The sequence below is a fragment of the Somniosus microcephalus genome, chromosome 1 (genome assembly GCF_052327205.1).
Source record: "Somniosus microcephalus isolate GS21.2 chromosome 1, FLI_Smic_1.0, whole genome shotgun sequence".
In the NCBI taxonomy this organism is placed as follows: Eukaryota; Metazoa; Chordata; class Chondrichthyes; order Squaliformes; family Somniosidae; genus Somniosus; species Somniosus microcephalus.
In genome coordinates, this window is record NC_140987.1 from 431,444,823 (window position 1) to 431,460,897 (window position 16,075).

Genomic DNA, 16,075 nt, shown 5'->3' on the forward strand with positions numbered 1-16,075 from the left:
AGGTCATCGACCTGAAATGTTAACTGTTTCGCTCTCTCTACAGATGTTGCCTGACCTGCTGAGTATTTCCAACATTTTCGGTTTTATTACTTCAGGTTTCCAGCAATCACAGTTTTTCTTTTTATTTCTTTTCTCTCTCTCCCTCTGCTTTGGGTTTCAAAACAGGTCCTAGTTATATTTTAAAATGTCCGACCCAGACTGTCTACTTCACATCATTCCTGTCCAAGTAATGCAGAGAGAAACCTAACATTGCACATGCAACAGGGAGGAGCCTGTATAAAAACACATCAATTACACGCACAAATCAAATAGAAGTTCCCATTTCACCCCAGGGACAAGTATTGCTAAATGACAATAGTTTTAATAAGCCACTATTGTTATTTAACTGGTCCCTCTCACAGTCGAGACCCTTTGTTTTCCTTTATGTAGGCCATGTCTGCACTGAGAACAGTAACATTTTACCATGTCTTGAAACCCACTCAACACCTTAAATTCAATGTTCACAACACGTCTGCCTCCACAAGAGATCGACTATTAAAATTGTTGGCCTGAATGGGAGAAATCTCCTTTAATCAATCTATTTTTTTTTTTAAAACAGTTTGACTTTTAAGAGCTACCTTTGTGGTGATGTTCCGACTCGTAACACACTAGAGGTCAGTCACACATCCATCGATCACATATATGTCCACATGAACATGCACTCACATGTACTTAAAAACCACCTGAAAACCACTCTAGAACACCAAGACATAGAAACATAGAAGATAGGAGCAGGAGTAGGCCATTCGGCCCCTCGAGCCTGTTCCGCCATTTAATGAGATCATGGCTGATCATCCAAATTCAGTACCCTGTCCCTGCTTTCTCCCCATATCCCTTGATCCCTTTAGCCTTAAGAAATATATCTAACTCCTTCTTGAATATATTTAATGAATTGGCCTCCACTGCCTTCTGTGGTAGAGAATTCCACAGGTTCACCACTCTCTGGGTGAAGAAATTCCTCCTAATTTCTGTCCTAAATGGCTTACCCCTTATCCTTAGACTGTGACCCCTGGTTCTGGACTCCCCTGCCATCGGGAACATCCTTCCTGCATCTAGTCTGTCTAGTCCTGTTAGAATTTTATAAGTTTCAATGAGATCCCCTCTCATTCTTCTAAACTCCAGTGAGTATAAGCCCAATCGACCCAATCTCTCTTCATACGTCATTCCTGCCATCCCAGGTATCAGTCTGGTGAATCTTCGCTGCACTCCCTCCATGGCAAGAACATCCTTCCTCAGATAAGGCAACCAAAAACTGCACACAATACTCAGGGTGTGGTCTCACCAAGGCCCTGTACAACTGCAGCAAGACATCCTTGCTCCTGTACTCGAATCCTCTCGCTATGAAGGCCAACATACCATTTGCCTTCTTAACCGCCTGCTACACCTGCATGCTTACCTTCAGTGACTGGTGCACAAGGACTCCCAGGTCTCGTTGCACTTCCCCTTTTCCCAATCTATTACCATTCAGATAATAATCTGCCTTCCTGTTTTTGCCACCAAAGTGGATAACCTCGCAATTATCCACATTATACTGCAGCTGCCATGCATCTGCCCAATCACCCAACCTGTCCAAATCATACTGGAGTTTCTCTGCATCCTCCTCACAGCACACACGCCCACCCAGCTTTGTTTTGTCTGCAAACTTGGAGATATTACATCTAGTTCCCTCATCTAGATCATTAATATATATTGTGAATAGCTGGGGTCCTAGTACCGATCCCTGCGGTACCCCACTAGTCACTGCCTGCCACTCGGAAAAAGACCCATTTATTCCAACTCTTTGCTTCCTGTCTGCCAACCAGTTCTCTAACCAAGTCAGTACCTTACCCCCAATCCCATGTGCTTTAACTTTGCACGCCAATCTCTTATGCGGGACAAGTGACTCCGCTACTTACTGGCAATCCAGGGAGACCGGGCAGTCCTGGATCTCCTTTATGCCCTGACAACTGCGGTGACAACACCTCACCTGGGTCACCCTAATGCAGAAAAATTAGGAAAAGCAAAAAGAAGTGATTAAAATGAATTTGAATCTAACAGCACAAACGAACAAGAAACGTATGAACAACTCAATGTTTTAGACCTTACCTTGTAGCCTGGAAGCCCAGGAGGACCCTGCAAAAGGAAGAACATGTTCACACAATATAAAAGTGCCCTTGACTCAAAGAACAGTTTTATTCTTCAATTGCTGTAGCATTTTATTGACAACGGAAGTTTTCTTGGTTCTTGAGTGCCACTGATGTTTGTAACTAATACGCAGCCTTTGTGTCTTTATTGAGCTGTCTTTCCTGCCCAATTTTCCTCCCCTCTTTGCTGCGGGCACCGACTCCTGCTGGGGTTGGGCACGGATGGACAGGTAGTGGCGGCACTTCTGTACTTCAGCCAAGTGGCTATTCCTCATGTGCAAGCCTGAACAATGAGCTTGCAGTGTCTCACCTCCTGACTCCCCAAAGCCTTTCCACCATCTACAAGGTGCAAGTCAGGAGTGTGATGGAATATTCTCCACTTGCCTGGATGAGTGCAGCACCAACAACACTCAAGAAGCTCAACACCATCCAGGACAAAGCAGCCCGCTTGATTGGCACCCCATCCACCACCTTAAATATTCCCTCCCTCCACCACCGGCATACCGTGGCTGCAGTGTGTACCATCTGCAAGATGCACTGCACCAACTCGCCAAGGCTTCTTCAGCAGCACCTCCCAAACCTGCAACCTCTTGGGTCGTCCAGTGGTCATGAAAGCCGCTATATAAATGCAAGTCTGTCTTTCTTCACGGTGTGGAGTTACTGATCTCAGCTCTGGGCCACTTTGGGGTCTCTATTTGCCATTTCCCCCAATCAAGGGGCAAACAGTCAGAGTGTCACCTGAGGCTGCCCTGGCACATGTCAAAAAAAATTTAAGCTGCACATGGGACTTCCACCACTTCAGGTAGTGGCAGATTCCCCCAGACAAGCTGGCAGACAAGGCACAGCAGTGCTGTGTTGAGTCACACTCACATCCACTCTTTATATAGGTCTCCATACCCTGGTTGAGATGGGCAGACAGGTGCCCTGTTCCCAGTTGTTTCCATCAGGAGCCCAAATTAGCTTAGGCCGACTCCAGCTTCAGTTCCCTGTGTTGTCACAAGGTTAAGTGAGACGCTGAAATGTTCACACTGCATGCACTTGAACTGGGAAAATCACCCAGCCATACAGTTATAGATTCTGTCCTTCCAAACTTGAATTGTGTCTGGAGGGAGCACTATCTGTGTAACACCGGGGTGGTGAATGGTGGAGTGGTTTTAACTGATGAATACAGGATCACACAAGCAGCATATCACCGTTAAAGTGTGACTTTTATTTCCCCTTACAGAAAATCAGTACCAGCTCATATTGCGAAACATGCTTGATGACACCAGTCATTACCACGTGGTACAGTCACTTGGAGTAACTATGTCTGGAAGGTCCCTAATAAAATGTAGCTAAGTGTCGATAACTGGCTGTTCCACTCTCTCCATTTCCCTGAAGCAGTATTCCACATTAATATACAGTGGAAGATACACAGCAAACACCTGAGGCTCTTTAAAGTGTTATGGACTAAGCGCATTACTCAGTCCCCAAATTAAACGACTTGTACAACCATTCTCTACCACTCTGTTCGATCAATACTAAAAGGTGGTTATTTTGTGGGCCTACAGCCAACACACCTCAAGTCCGTTGATGAAAATCTAAACCTTATTAAACACAAGGCAGAGGTAAATGGAAGCTTCTCGGGCTGGTGGGATGTGGGTAGTGCTGTATCCCAAGGGATCGACGCTGGGACCTCGACTGTTTTTCGTTTCTAGAAATGACTTGGACAGAGGCAGAAGAGGAGTGATATCGATGTTTGCTGACGATATCAAATTAGGAGACATGGCAAACTGTAAAGAAGAATGCAGGAGACTACAGCAAGACATAGAGCTAGTTTAGCAGAGTGGCCACATAGATGGCAGATACGGAGAAATGGTGGGGCCGAGATTCCTCCCACCACCTTTTTTTAAAATTCGTTCATGGGATGGGGGCGTCGCTGGTAATGCCAGCATTTATTGTCCATCCTTATTGCCCTGGAGAAGGTGGTGGTGAGCCGCCTTCTTGAACCGCTGCAGTCCGTGTGGTGAAGGTATTCCCATAATGCTGTTAGGGAGAGAGTTCCAGGATTTTGACCCAGCAACGATGAAGGGACGACAATACATTATCCAGGCAAGTGAGGCGTATTCCATCACACTCCTGACTTGTGCCTTGTAGATGATGGAAAGGCTCTGGGGAGTCAGGAGGTGAGACACTCGCCGTGAATCCCTAGCTTCTGACCTGCTCTTGTTGCCACAGTATTTATGTGGCTGGTCCAGTTAAGTTTCTGGTCAATGGTGACCCCCACGATGTTGATGGTGGGGGATTCGGCAATGGCAATGCCGTTGAATGTCAAGGGGCGGTAGTTAGACTCTCTGTTGTTGGAGATAGTCATTGCCTGGCACTTCTGTGGCATGAATGTTACCTGCCACTTATCAACCCAGTCTGAATGTAGTCCAGGTTTTGCTGCATGCAGTCACGGACTGCTTCATTATCTCAGGAGTTGCGAATGGAACTGAACACTGTGCAGTCATCAGCAAACATCCCCACTTCTGACCCTATGATGGAGGGAAGGTCAGCTGAAGATGGTTGGGCCCAGGACACTGCTCTGAGGAACTCTTACAGCGATGTCCTGTGGCTGAGATGATTGATCTCCAACAACCACAACCATTTTCCTTTGTGCAATAGATTGCATAGAATGTACAGCACAGAAACAGGCCATTCGGCCCAACAGGTCTATGCCGGTGTTTATGCTCCACACGAGCTTCCTCCCACCCCTCTTCATCTAACCCCATCCATACCCTTCTATTCTTTTCTTCCTTGCGTGTTTATCCAGCTTCCTCTTACATGCATCTCTGCTATACGCATCAACTACAGTGTCATTAGTGGACACATATACATTCCAGTCTGAAAATGATAATCCATTTAACGTGATCAAAATCATTTAAACCATAAACGGGTGATTTTTTTTCTTTTTTTTTCTGTATAATGCGAAGTTGGAGACATTTGTTCCAAACCAGCGTGAAGGGGACCGATGATCTGTGCTGTCAGTTCACTATCCGTTCCCTGTACTGAGGCCTTGGAATCTCCATCACGTATTTCCTTATAAACCAGCAGCTAATGTGCGCCTTGAGGTCCTCCTCTACCACAAAATTCAAGGCAGCCTGTGCTAGCCGCACGCCAACTCCTCGTCCCCTGAACACACTTGGCACTGTTGTGCTGTTCAGATCAACCGTTTTATTTCCGATGTAACTGTACCGCAAAACAGCTTCTTCTGACGAATCGTCCAGCTTAATGGAGAACTGGCGTTTTGCCCGGTCGTGTTGGACATACAGGTCGGAACAGCCACTGCGGCCCAACCAGCCTCCGGCTCCGGAATTCATCAGCGCCAACAGGTTAGCGACAAACTGCCGTGACATGGCTGCCTGCAACCTTCTGCCGCGCGAGCAGAGCCTGTCACGCGGTGCTGGCGCCCCCTGTCGCAGCGGCCAGGAACTGTGGTCCGGCTCACAGTCTCCCAAACTCATCTATGTATGACCCCAGTCAGTGGAGAGTTTTTCCCGATTCCCACGGACTTCAATTTTACTAGGGCTCCTTGATGCCACACTCGGTCAAATGCTGCCTTGATGTCAAGGGCAGTCACTCTCACCTCACCTCTGGAATTCAGACTGGAGCCAAGTGATCCTGGCGGAACCCAAACTAAGCATCGGTGAGCAGGTAGGTTATTGGTGAGTAAGTGCCGCTTGATAGCACTGTTAACAACACCTTCCATCACTTTGCTGATGATTGAGAGTATTCTGATGGGGTGGTAATTAACTGGACTGGATTTGTCCTGCGTTTTGTGGACAGGACATACCTGGGCAATTTTCCACATTGTCGGGTAGATACCAGTGTTGTAGCTATACTGGAACAGCTTGGCTAGAGGCGTGGCTAGTTCTGGAGCACAAATCTTCAGCACAATAGCTGAGATGTTGTCAGGGCCCATAGACTTTGCTGTATCCAGTGCGTTCAGCCGTTTCTTGATATCACGTGGAGTGAATCGAATTCTCTGAAGTCTGGCTTCTGTGATGGTGGGGACCTCAGGAGGAGCCGGAGGTGGATCATCCACTTGGCACTTCAGGCTGAAGATGGTTGCGAACGGTTTCAGCCTTGGCTTTTGCACTCACGTGCTGGGCGTCGCCATCATTGAGGATGGGGATGTTCATGGAGCCTCCTCCTCCCGTTAATTGTTTAATGGTCCACCACCATTCACGGCTAGATGTGGCATGACGACAGAGCATTGATCTGATCCATTGGTTGTGGGGTCGCTTAGCTCTGTTTCCGCTGTTTAACATGCATGTAGTCCTGTGTTGTAGCTTCACCAGGTTGGCACCTCATTTTTAGGTACGCCTGGTGCTGCTCCTGGCATGTTCTTCTACACTCTTCATTGAACCAGGATTGTGGTGGAATACAATTCTGCTGCTGCTGATGGCCCACAGCGCCTCATGGATGCCCAGTTTTGAGCTGCTAGATCTGTTCTGAATCTATCCCATTTAGCACGGTGGTAGTGCCACACAACACGATGGAGGGTGTCCTCAGTGTGAAGACGGGATTTCATTTCCACAAGGATTGTGCAGTAGTCACTTCTACCAATACTGTCATAAACATAAGAACATAAGAAATAGGAGCAGGAGTAGGCCATTTGGCCCTTTGAGTCTGCTCCGCCATTCAACAAGATCATGGCTGATCTTCCACCTTAACTCCACTTTCTTGCACTATCCCCATATCCCTTGATTCCCTTAGTGTCCAAAAATCTATCGATCTCAGTCTTGAATATACTCAATGACTGAGCCTCCACAGCTCTCTGGGGTAGAGAATTCCAAAGATTCACAACCCTTTGAGTGAAGAAATTCCTCCTCATCTCAGTCCTAAATGGCCAACTCCTTGTTCTGAGACTGTGACCCCGTGTTCTAGATTCCCCAGCCAGGGGAAACATTTTCCCAGCATTAACTCTGCCAAGCCCTCTAAGAATTTAATATGTTTCAATTAGATCACCTCTCATTCTTCTAAGCTCTAGGAAATAGTCATAGTCTACTCCAGACTCCTCCATCACCATCCCTGGGTATGTCCTGCCAGTGGGACAGGACATACCCAGGGATGGTAATGGAGGTGTCTGGGACAGTGGCTGAAGGTATGATTCTGTGAGTATGACTGTGTCAGGCTGTTGCTTGACTAGTCTGTGGGACAGCTCTCCCAATTTTGGCACAACTTCCCAAGATGTTAGTGAGGAGGACTTTGCAGGGTCGACTGGGCTGGACGTGTCTCTTCTTTTTAGGCAGTCCCTCGGAACTGAGGATGACTTGCTTCCACATCAAAAAATGAGTTCGCAGGTGACTGATGAGTCCAATGCGGGACCTACAGTCTCTGTCACAGGTGGGGCAGACGGTGGTTGAAGGGGCGGGTGGGTGGGGTGCTTGGGTTGACGTGCGCTGCTTGCGCTTGGCTTCTGCTTGCTCCCGGCGAAGAAACTCAAGGTATTCGGTGCCTTCCCAGATGTTTAGAAACATAGAAGAAACAGGAGTAGGCCATTCGGCCCTTCGAGCCTGCTCCGCCATTGAATGAGATCATGGCTGATCATCCAAATTCAGTACCCTGTCCCTGCTTTCTCCCCATATCCCTTGATCCCTTTAGCCTTAAGAAATATATCCAACTCTTTTTTGAATATATTTAATGAACTGGCCTCCACCGCCCTCTGTGGCAGAGAATTCCACAGGTTCACCACTCTCTGGGTGAAGAAATTCCTCCTCATTTCAGTCCTAAATGGCTTACCCCTTATCCTTAGACTATGACCCCTGGTTCTGGACTCCCCAGCCATCATAAACATCCTTCTTGCATCTAGTCTGTCCAGGCCTGACAGAATTTTATAGGTTTTGATGAGATCCCCTCTCAATCTTCTAAACTCCAGTGAACTTCTCTTCCACTTTGTGTGGTCTTGGGCCAGGGATTCCCAGGTGTCAGTAGGGATGTTGCACTTTTTCAAGGAAGCTTTGAGGGTGTCCTTGAAGCATTTCCTCTGCCCACCTGGGGCTCTCTTGCTGTGCCGGAGCTCAGAGTAGCTTGTTTTAGGAGTCTCGTATTGGGCATGCGGACGATGTGACCCGTCCATCGGAGCTGATCGAGCATGGTCAAAGCTTCGATGCTGGGGATGTTGGCCTGAGCGAGAACACTGACGTTGGTGCACCTATCCTGCCAATGGATTTACAGGATCTTGCGGAGGCAGCATTGGTGGTATCTCTCCAGTGCTTTGAGGTGCCTGCTGTACATAGTCCATGTCTCTGAGGCATACAGCAGGGTGGGTATCACTGCTGCTCTGTAGACCATGAGCTTAGTGCCGGGTTTGAGGTCCTGGTCTTCAAACACTCTCTTCCTCAGGCAACCGAAGGCTGCACTGGCACACTGAAGGCGGTGTTGGACTTCGTCGTCGATGTCTGCCCTTGTTGACAGTAGGCTCCCGAGGTATGGAAAGTGGTCCACGTTGTCCAAGGCCTTGTCGTGGATTTTGCCATGGGTGTGTCTAGGTCGATGCCAGGTGGTCCATCCGGTTTTATTCTTAGTATACTTCTTTGTAGCAGTTTGGTACAACTGAATGGTTTTGCTAGGTCTTTTCAGGCCAACCACATTGCTGTGGGTCTGGAGTCACATATAGGCCAGACCGGATAAGGACGGCAGATTTCCTTCACTAACGGACATTAGTGAACCAGATGGATTTTTACGACAATCCAGTAGTTTCATGGTCACCATTACTGATAATTAAATAAATCTGGAATAAAAGTAACTGAATTTAGATTCCCCAGCTGCTGTGGTGGGATTTAAACTCCCGCTTATTAGATTAAGTAGTCCAGGCTTCTGGATTACTAGTCCAGTAACATAATCACTATGCTACCGCACCCAACCTAGGTACTAGTCAGGCAAGGTACTTCCAAAGTGCACACCATCTGAGATAACTTATACCTGCCTGGGTTTAAATTGGTCAAACGTTTCCCAGCGCAGGCCCATCCCCAGGCAGAGTCTGGCACCTGGAAATAGGGGAAGAGAATCAGCTGCAGGAGTAGGCTTCTGAGGCCTGCAACCATGGAAACGGCTATGGGGAGATTCACTCGAATGATACCAAGAATGAGAGGTTATAGTTCTAAAGAAAGGCTTGAACAATTAGAGCTTTTTTCACTGAAACAGAGAAGATTAAGGGAATCTAATAGAGGTCTTCAGTATCTCTGCACCTTTGAAGGGTTGGATCAACTCCCTATATTAGATGGATATTCCCTGCCGTCTGGGATAAACAGGACTGTAGCCACAACCACCGTCATTCACCAGATTAATTATTACAACAGTGTAGTTTATGTTTAGTTCACTTACCGGAGGGCCCTGTAGCCCAGGAAAGCCGGGACCACCTGAAAAGCCTCGTTCTCCCTGTGTGACAGAAACAAAGATTCATGGACATTTGAACATATTTTAAAAAGAAAAAAAGACATAGAAAGAAAACTATTTGAGAAGAACATACCTTTGTTCCATTGCAACCTGGGATGCCTGGAGGACCTGAAGGCCCATCTTGACCTGGTAGCCCCTTTAAAGTAAAATGGGAAGTAAATAAATGCTACACTTTCAGTACAAAAAAAATAGGGGTATAAAAGAGAAAAAGGGTACATTTTTTCACAAGTCTAACAGTTTTTGTTCAATGTTTTGCTCACTGTATATGTTTGTTTTCCATTGAGGGATGGCATGGCAAGGAATAGAACATTCTTAACTGAGTCACGCAGGTCAAGGGGCATGGACACACATGTGGAGGGGCGGGGTCACAACTCCAAATAAAAATATATTCGTTAATTAAAATAAGCAGTCGCAATGGCTCATTTGGTATGTGCACCACCTGGTGTGGGACTGCCCCAGGCTGGGAGGTCCCAGTTTCGTTACTTGTGGTCTGTGCTGAGGTAACCGATCTCACCAGGGCAACCTCTGGGGTGTTACAACTGACTTGAGCACCCCTGGTCCAGGGAGGGTAAAGGAAAGAAAAAGAATCAGTTAGGATTCCTATCCAGTGACATCTATTGGAAAGTGTGTGTGTGTGTGTGTGTGAGAGATTATCAAGTGAGGCTAGGATTGGCTGTGATGCCTTTCAGTTGAATAGTCTACTGATGCTCCGTGACTTGGTTCACAAGAACGAACAGACACAGATAAAATGGGTCGAGAAGTCTGCTACTTGGATAAGGGAGCCACATCTGCCGTTGCAAATGCCGGGAGCAAATTCACAGATGCCGGTCTCCTGGAATACAAAAGAGTGGCAGCATAAAAGTAGCTCAAGCTCTTGGTTTCCTGCTCCTGCTGCCTCCTTATTCCCTTTAAGAAACTTAGGTGAAGGTCCCAGGCCCACAGTTCAGCACAGCACCAGGGTTGAATAGACAGAGTAGGCAGAGGAGTAAATGAACCAGTAGTGATTAGGATAGGCCTAGTCTGGGTTTAAAAGCCTGAAGATTACAGGGGGGGGGAGGGAAAATTGAAAGAGGATCAAAGTTCCACGGTTTTGGAAAATACAAGTTAGAACTGTGCAAGGAGCCTTGAATTCAACACGGAAGGAGGAAAATATACTTGGGAGCTAAGGAGGCATAGAAAAGGAAAGGTCAGAGGATATGGGGGTAACCGAGCAAACCAATGTTCTGCCCTGTTCATTTTCCTAATCATTCCTAGGTGTAACTTTCTGATGGATTGAGTTTAATTTTATGAAAAATAATATATATATTTTTTTAGCAATGTGAAAAACACACCGTTAAACGTAGCAGAAACGTCCGGAAAAGGTTGCTGAAGTATGATGGTGAAATGCTTAATACTTACTGGAACACCAGGGGTTCCGGGGAAGCCTGGAAGACCTGGAGGCCCCTGTCAAACCACGAAACAAAGATGGAGTTAACAGGACAAACGTATACCAGTGGCACTTTGATAACCTGCTCCTGTAACCACATGGCCAGTTAAGAGGCAGCAAATGATCAGCTGTAACCTAATCACTTGGTCACGAAGCGTAACATCTCTTTTGGTCCGATAAGGATGTGTCCTCCACTTTGCAGTCATTTCCGAGGGGGCATCGCTGCTAATGGGGCTTTGCCACAAACTCAATCACATTCCTGATGGAAAATCACACCTCCAGCTTGCTAAAGGCTGACAAGTCCCCTCTATTGCTCGGTGTATTGAACTCCTATGCACAGAGGGAGCACCGCCAGCTCACACCTGTTCACAGAGGGGGAACCACAAGATTACACTAAGTCATTCACTAAGGGATTACTCAAAGGATACAGCAGTACATTCACAAAGAGGGTATCTCAGAGAACAGCAACCCATTTACAAAAGGGGTTGTCCAGTGTACACACCAGCCACATGTGGGAGACCAGAGTACTTATCCAGACATTCAGAACAGACCAGAACTTCACAGGCTTTGTAAATATCAACGTCAATGTTCTCCCTTCTGACAACTAACACCTGTATCATCACACTGACCTTCCGTTCCCCACCCATCAGGTAGTGTGGAGCAGTGACGCTCTCCCAACATACCATAACTGAATTGCACTGTTTCAACTCCCCACTGAGGTCAGGGGGGCACCTACTCTGCCCGACAGGTCAGCTGAAGTGAGGAATTCAATCTGTGAGAAAACAGGCGCAAACCAATGTCTCATCAGTCCACGAGTAACAGGCACTGAAACAGCTCCAGTGTCATTTCACTAAAGAAACCGCAGCTGACGGCTTCATAAAGATGCCTGCGCTCCTCGCCGTCCTATTTTCCCTGCGGCAGATGGGCATAGTGCTTGGCCTGTTACCGTGTCCATGTCGAGCAGGACAGGGTGACGAATGTCAGTGTAGCATGCTGGGTGGTCGTGTATTAAACTGCCTAACGTTAACAGCAGATAGTGAGGAGCAGCCTGGCTTCCCCAACAGGCAATCGACCAAGTCGTACTGCCCATTTGTCACGTCGACTGACAGAAAGCCAGCCAGCCAATTGCAACAGTAAATACGCGCTTGTCCAAAGCGAATGTGTTGCCCACTTAGTGGAAAGTGCAAGCGGAGCTCCACGTCATTCAGGTTGGCGAAGGATTCCGACGTGAAGCATCTACGCTGGCTCGATGTAACATAGCGGGTGCAGGCACTGTGTCAAGATGCACGGCCCAGCTCTACCGCAAGCAGCGGAGCGTTTTCACACAAACATTACACCGGGTAGAAATTCGCTTCCGGCGGCAGTGCAAAAAAAACAGGCGGTAGGGCCACGGGCTGCCCGAAATACAGCTCTACAATGGAACCGTCTATCGAGCAGGGCGTATAACTGGAGGCCGAGGAGATACCGCCCGCTTGGCGTCATCGCCCGAGACGAATTTCTACGCCAACGTGTTTATATCTGCACCAGTCGGAGGGCACCCCTCTCCCAGGCATCAATCGCTTACTCTTATTCCTTTAGGTCCTGAAAACCCAGATGGTCCAGTGTCGCCCTGAGGAGAAACAGAGAGAAAATTAAAACACTTCTCGGTCCACAGTTTGAAGCCACAACATATCTCAAGCTTTTAGCCGATTCATGCTAGCCGTTCTAATCAACATTCTCAAGGTCAAATGATTCAAACAAAAAGAGCACCTCCCTTTGCTCAGTGGGGTAAGTACACTACTCCATGTGTGCCGAGCCATGCAAACTAGGAAGGCCCAAGCTGTGACCTCCTGGCCTGTGCTGACCTCAGCCTGGTTGGCAGCGGAGCCGTTCCAATTGCCTCAGTGCCCTCTGAGCTAAGGATGGCTTCACTACTGATCAGTATTCAGTGATTCCCCCCCCTCCATCCCCTGCCTCGGTGGAGAGAACAGACTTGCGGAGGGCAGGATCAGGCTCAGCTGTGAGGCCTAGCAGCCTGCTGACACTCGCCAGCCGGGCTCTCGCATGAAGAATGGCTGCTGGGGCGAGGAACCAGAGAGCTGCCAGAATCAAATCTTCAGTGATGTAAAAACCAAAATAAACTCTTGATTACATTTCCTACATAGAATGACACAGCACAGAAGGAGGCCATTCAGCCCATCGGGCCTGTGCCGGGCTCTTTGAAAGGGCTTTCCGTTTAGTCCCACTCCCCCGCTCTTTCCCCATAAGCCCTGCAAATGTTTCCCCCTTTCAAGTATTAATCCAATTCCCTTTTGAAAGCTACTATTGAAGTTGTTTCCACCGCCCTTTCAGAACCAACATCAGTCCACCCCTTCAGAAGACGATGGGAAATGATGACAAGAAGAGTTTTCAAAATGTTCGCCAGGGATAAAATACTTCAAAAACAAAAATCACAATTGCTCTCCTCTTTAATAAGAGTTTTTCATTCGGTTGTATCAGAAATCTAACTCGTGTGTACTCATTGACACTTAGACAGGTCACTTGGGCCTTCCATCAGGAGGACATGAGGCAGCTCCATCGTGGCAACAGCTCACTGCGCCTGGAACCATTTCCATGGCGATTAACATATTCAGGGAAGGCCAGGATCATCCAGGATCTTGGATAAGCCTTTTTATGCCAGGAAAAGTGGGAAAGTTATTTGAAAAATCAAAGTGGAATCAAATCTGCCATTTCGTTGGCAACAAATTTAGTGCACAGATAGAAAAGCCTTGCTTGAAAGCAATAAATAGTCGACAACAGCAGACATCCCGGAGTGCTGAGTAAGAGCTTAGGGACGTCAGTTATTTTAATCCTTTGACAAAAAGTCAGAAGATCCAGTTGAGTGGGTAAATGCCAGAATCAAATCTTCAGTGACGTAAAAACCAAAATAAACTCTTGATTACATTTCCTACATAGAATGACAGCACAGAAGGAGGCCATTCGGCCCATCGTGTCTGTGCCGGCTCTTTGAAAGAGCTTTCCGTTTAGTCCCACTCCCCTGCTTTTTCCCCATAGCCCTGCAAATATTTAGAAACATAGAAGATAGGAGCAGGAGTAGGCCATTCGGCCCTTCGAGCCTGCTCCGCCATTCAATGAGATCATGGCTGATCATCCAAATTCAGTACCCTGTCCCTGCCTTCTCCCCATATCCCTTGATCCCTTTAGCCTTAAGAAATATATCCAACTCTTTCTTGAATATATTTAATGAACTGGCCTCCACCGCCCTCTGTGGCAGAGAATTCCACAGGTTCACCACTCTCTGGGTGAAGAAATTCCTCCTCATTTCAGTCCGAAATGGCTTACCCTTTATCCTTAGACTATGACCCCTGGTTCTGGACTCCCCAGCCATCAGAAACATCCTTCCTGCATCTAGTCTATCCAGGCCTGACAGAATTTTATAGGTTTCGATGAGATCCCCTCTCAATCTTCTAAACTCCAGTGAGTATTAGCCCAATCAACACAATCTCTCCTCATACGTCATTCCTGCCATCCCAGGTATCAGCCTGGTGAATCTTCGCTGCACTCTTTCCATGGCAAGAACGTCCTTCCTCAGGTAAGGCGACCAAAACTGCACACAATATTCAAGGTGCGGTCTCACCAAGGCCCTGTACAACTGTAGCAAGACATCCTTGTTCCTGTACTCGAACCCTCTTGCTACGAAGGCCAACACACCATTTGCCTTCTTAACCGCCTGCTGCACCTGCATGTTTACCTTCAGCGACTGGTGCACAAGAACACCCAGGTCTCTTTGCACTTCCCCTTCTCCCAATCTATTGCCATTCAAATAATAATCTGCCCTTCTGTTTTTGCCACCAGAGTGGATAACCTCACATTTATCCACATTATAGTGCATTTGCCATGTTTCTGCCCAATCACCCAACCTGTCCAAATCGTACTGGAGTTTCACGACATCCTCCTCACAGCTTACCCTCCCACCCAGCTTTGTGTTGTCTGCAAATTTGGAGATATTACATCCAATTCCCTCGTCCAGATCATTAATATATATTGTGAACAGCTGGGGTCCTAGGACCGATCCTTGCAGTACCCCACTAGTCACTGCCTGCCACCCGGAAAACGACCCGTTTATTCCAACTCTTTGCTTTCTGTCCGCCAACCAGTTCTCTATCCAAGTCAATACCTTGCCCCCAATCCCATGTGCCTTAATTTTGCACGCTAATCTCTTATGTGGGACCTTATCGAAAGCCTTCTGAAAGTCCAAATACACCACATCCACTGGTTCTCCCTTATCTATTTTACCAGTTACATCCTCAAAAGATTCCAGTAGATTAGTCAAGCATGATTTACCTTTTGTAAATCCATGTTGACTTTGTCCGATCCTGTCACTGCTTTCCAAGTGCTCTGCTATTACATCTTTTATAATAGACTCTAGCATTTTCCCCACTACCGATGTCAGGCTTACCGGTCTATAATTCCCCGCTTTTTCTCTACCACCTTTTTTGAATAGTGGGGTAACATTAGCTACCCTCCAATCCATGGGTACTGTTCCAGAGTCTATCGAGTTCTGGAAGATGACCAGCAATGCATCTACTATTTCTCGGGCCACTTCCTTAAGTACCCTGGGATGTAGATTATCAGGCCCTGGGGATTTATCGGCCTTCAGTCCCATCAATTTTCCTAACACCATTTCCCTACAAATACTGATTTCTTTCATTTCCACCCTTTCATCAGACCCTATTTTCCCCGGCATCTCTGGGAGGTTATTTCTGTCCTCCTTTGTGAAGACAGAACCAAAGTATGAATTTAGTTGGTCTGCCATTTCTTTGTTTCCCATTATAAATTCCCCTGATTCTGACTGCAAGGGACCTACGCTTGACTTCATCAATCTTTTTCTCTTCACATACCTATAAAAGCTTTTACAGTCAGTTTTTATGTTCCCTGATAGCTTACTCTCATATTCTATTTTCCCTTTCTTAATTAATCCCTTTGTCCTCCTTTGTTGAATCCTAAACTGCTCCCAATCCTCAGGATTATTGCTTTTTCTGGCCAATTTATATGTCGTCTCCTTGGATCTTATGCTATCCCTAAT

General features: G+C 47.0%; 1 protein-coding gene and 1 pseudogene across 1 annotated transcript in view; both read right to left on the bottom strand.

The window, feature by feature from the left end:
- Window positions 1–16,075, bottom strand: part of col4a5 (collagen, type IV, alpha 5 (Alport syndrome)) — a 306,253-nt gene that overhangs the window by 138,291 nt on the left and 151,887 nt on the right. The window contains exons 5-10 of the mRNA XM_086000713.1: window positions 12,575–12,619; window positions 10,983–11,027; window positions 9,658–9,720; window positions 9,513–9,566; window positions 2,125–2,151; window positions 1,935–2,015 (exon numbers count right to left, since the gene is read on the bottom strand). Coding sequence (XP_085856839.1) covers window positions 1,935–2,015; window positions 2,125–2,151; window positions 9,513–9,566; window positions 9,658–9,720; window positions 10,983–11,027; window positions 12,575–12,619 — 315 coding nt within the window. The remainder of the gene's footprint in view (window positions 1–1,934; window positions 2,016–2,124; window positions 2,152–9,512; window positions 9,567–9,657; window positions 9,721–10,982; window positions 11,028–12,574; window positions 12,620–16,075) is intronic.
- LOC147125291 (protein NATD1 pseudogene) lies at window positions 3,891–5,763 on the bottom strand (annotated as a pseudogene).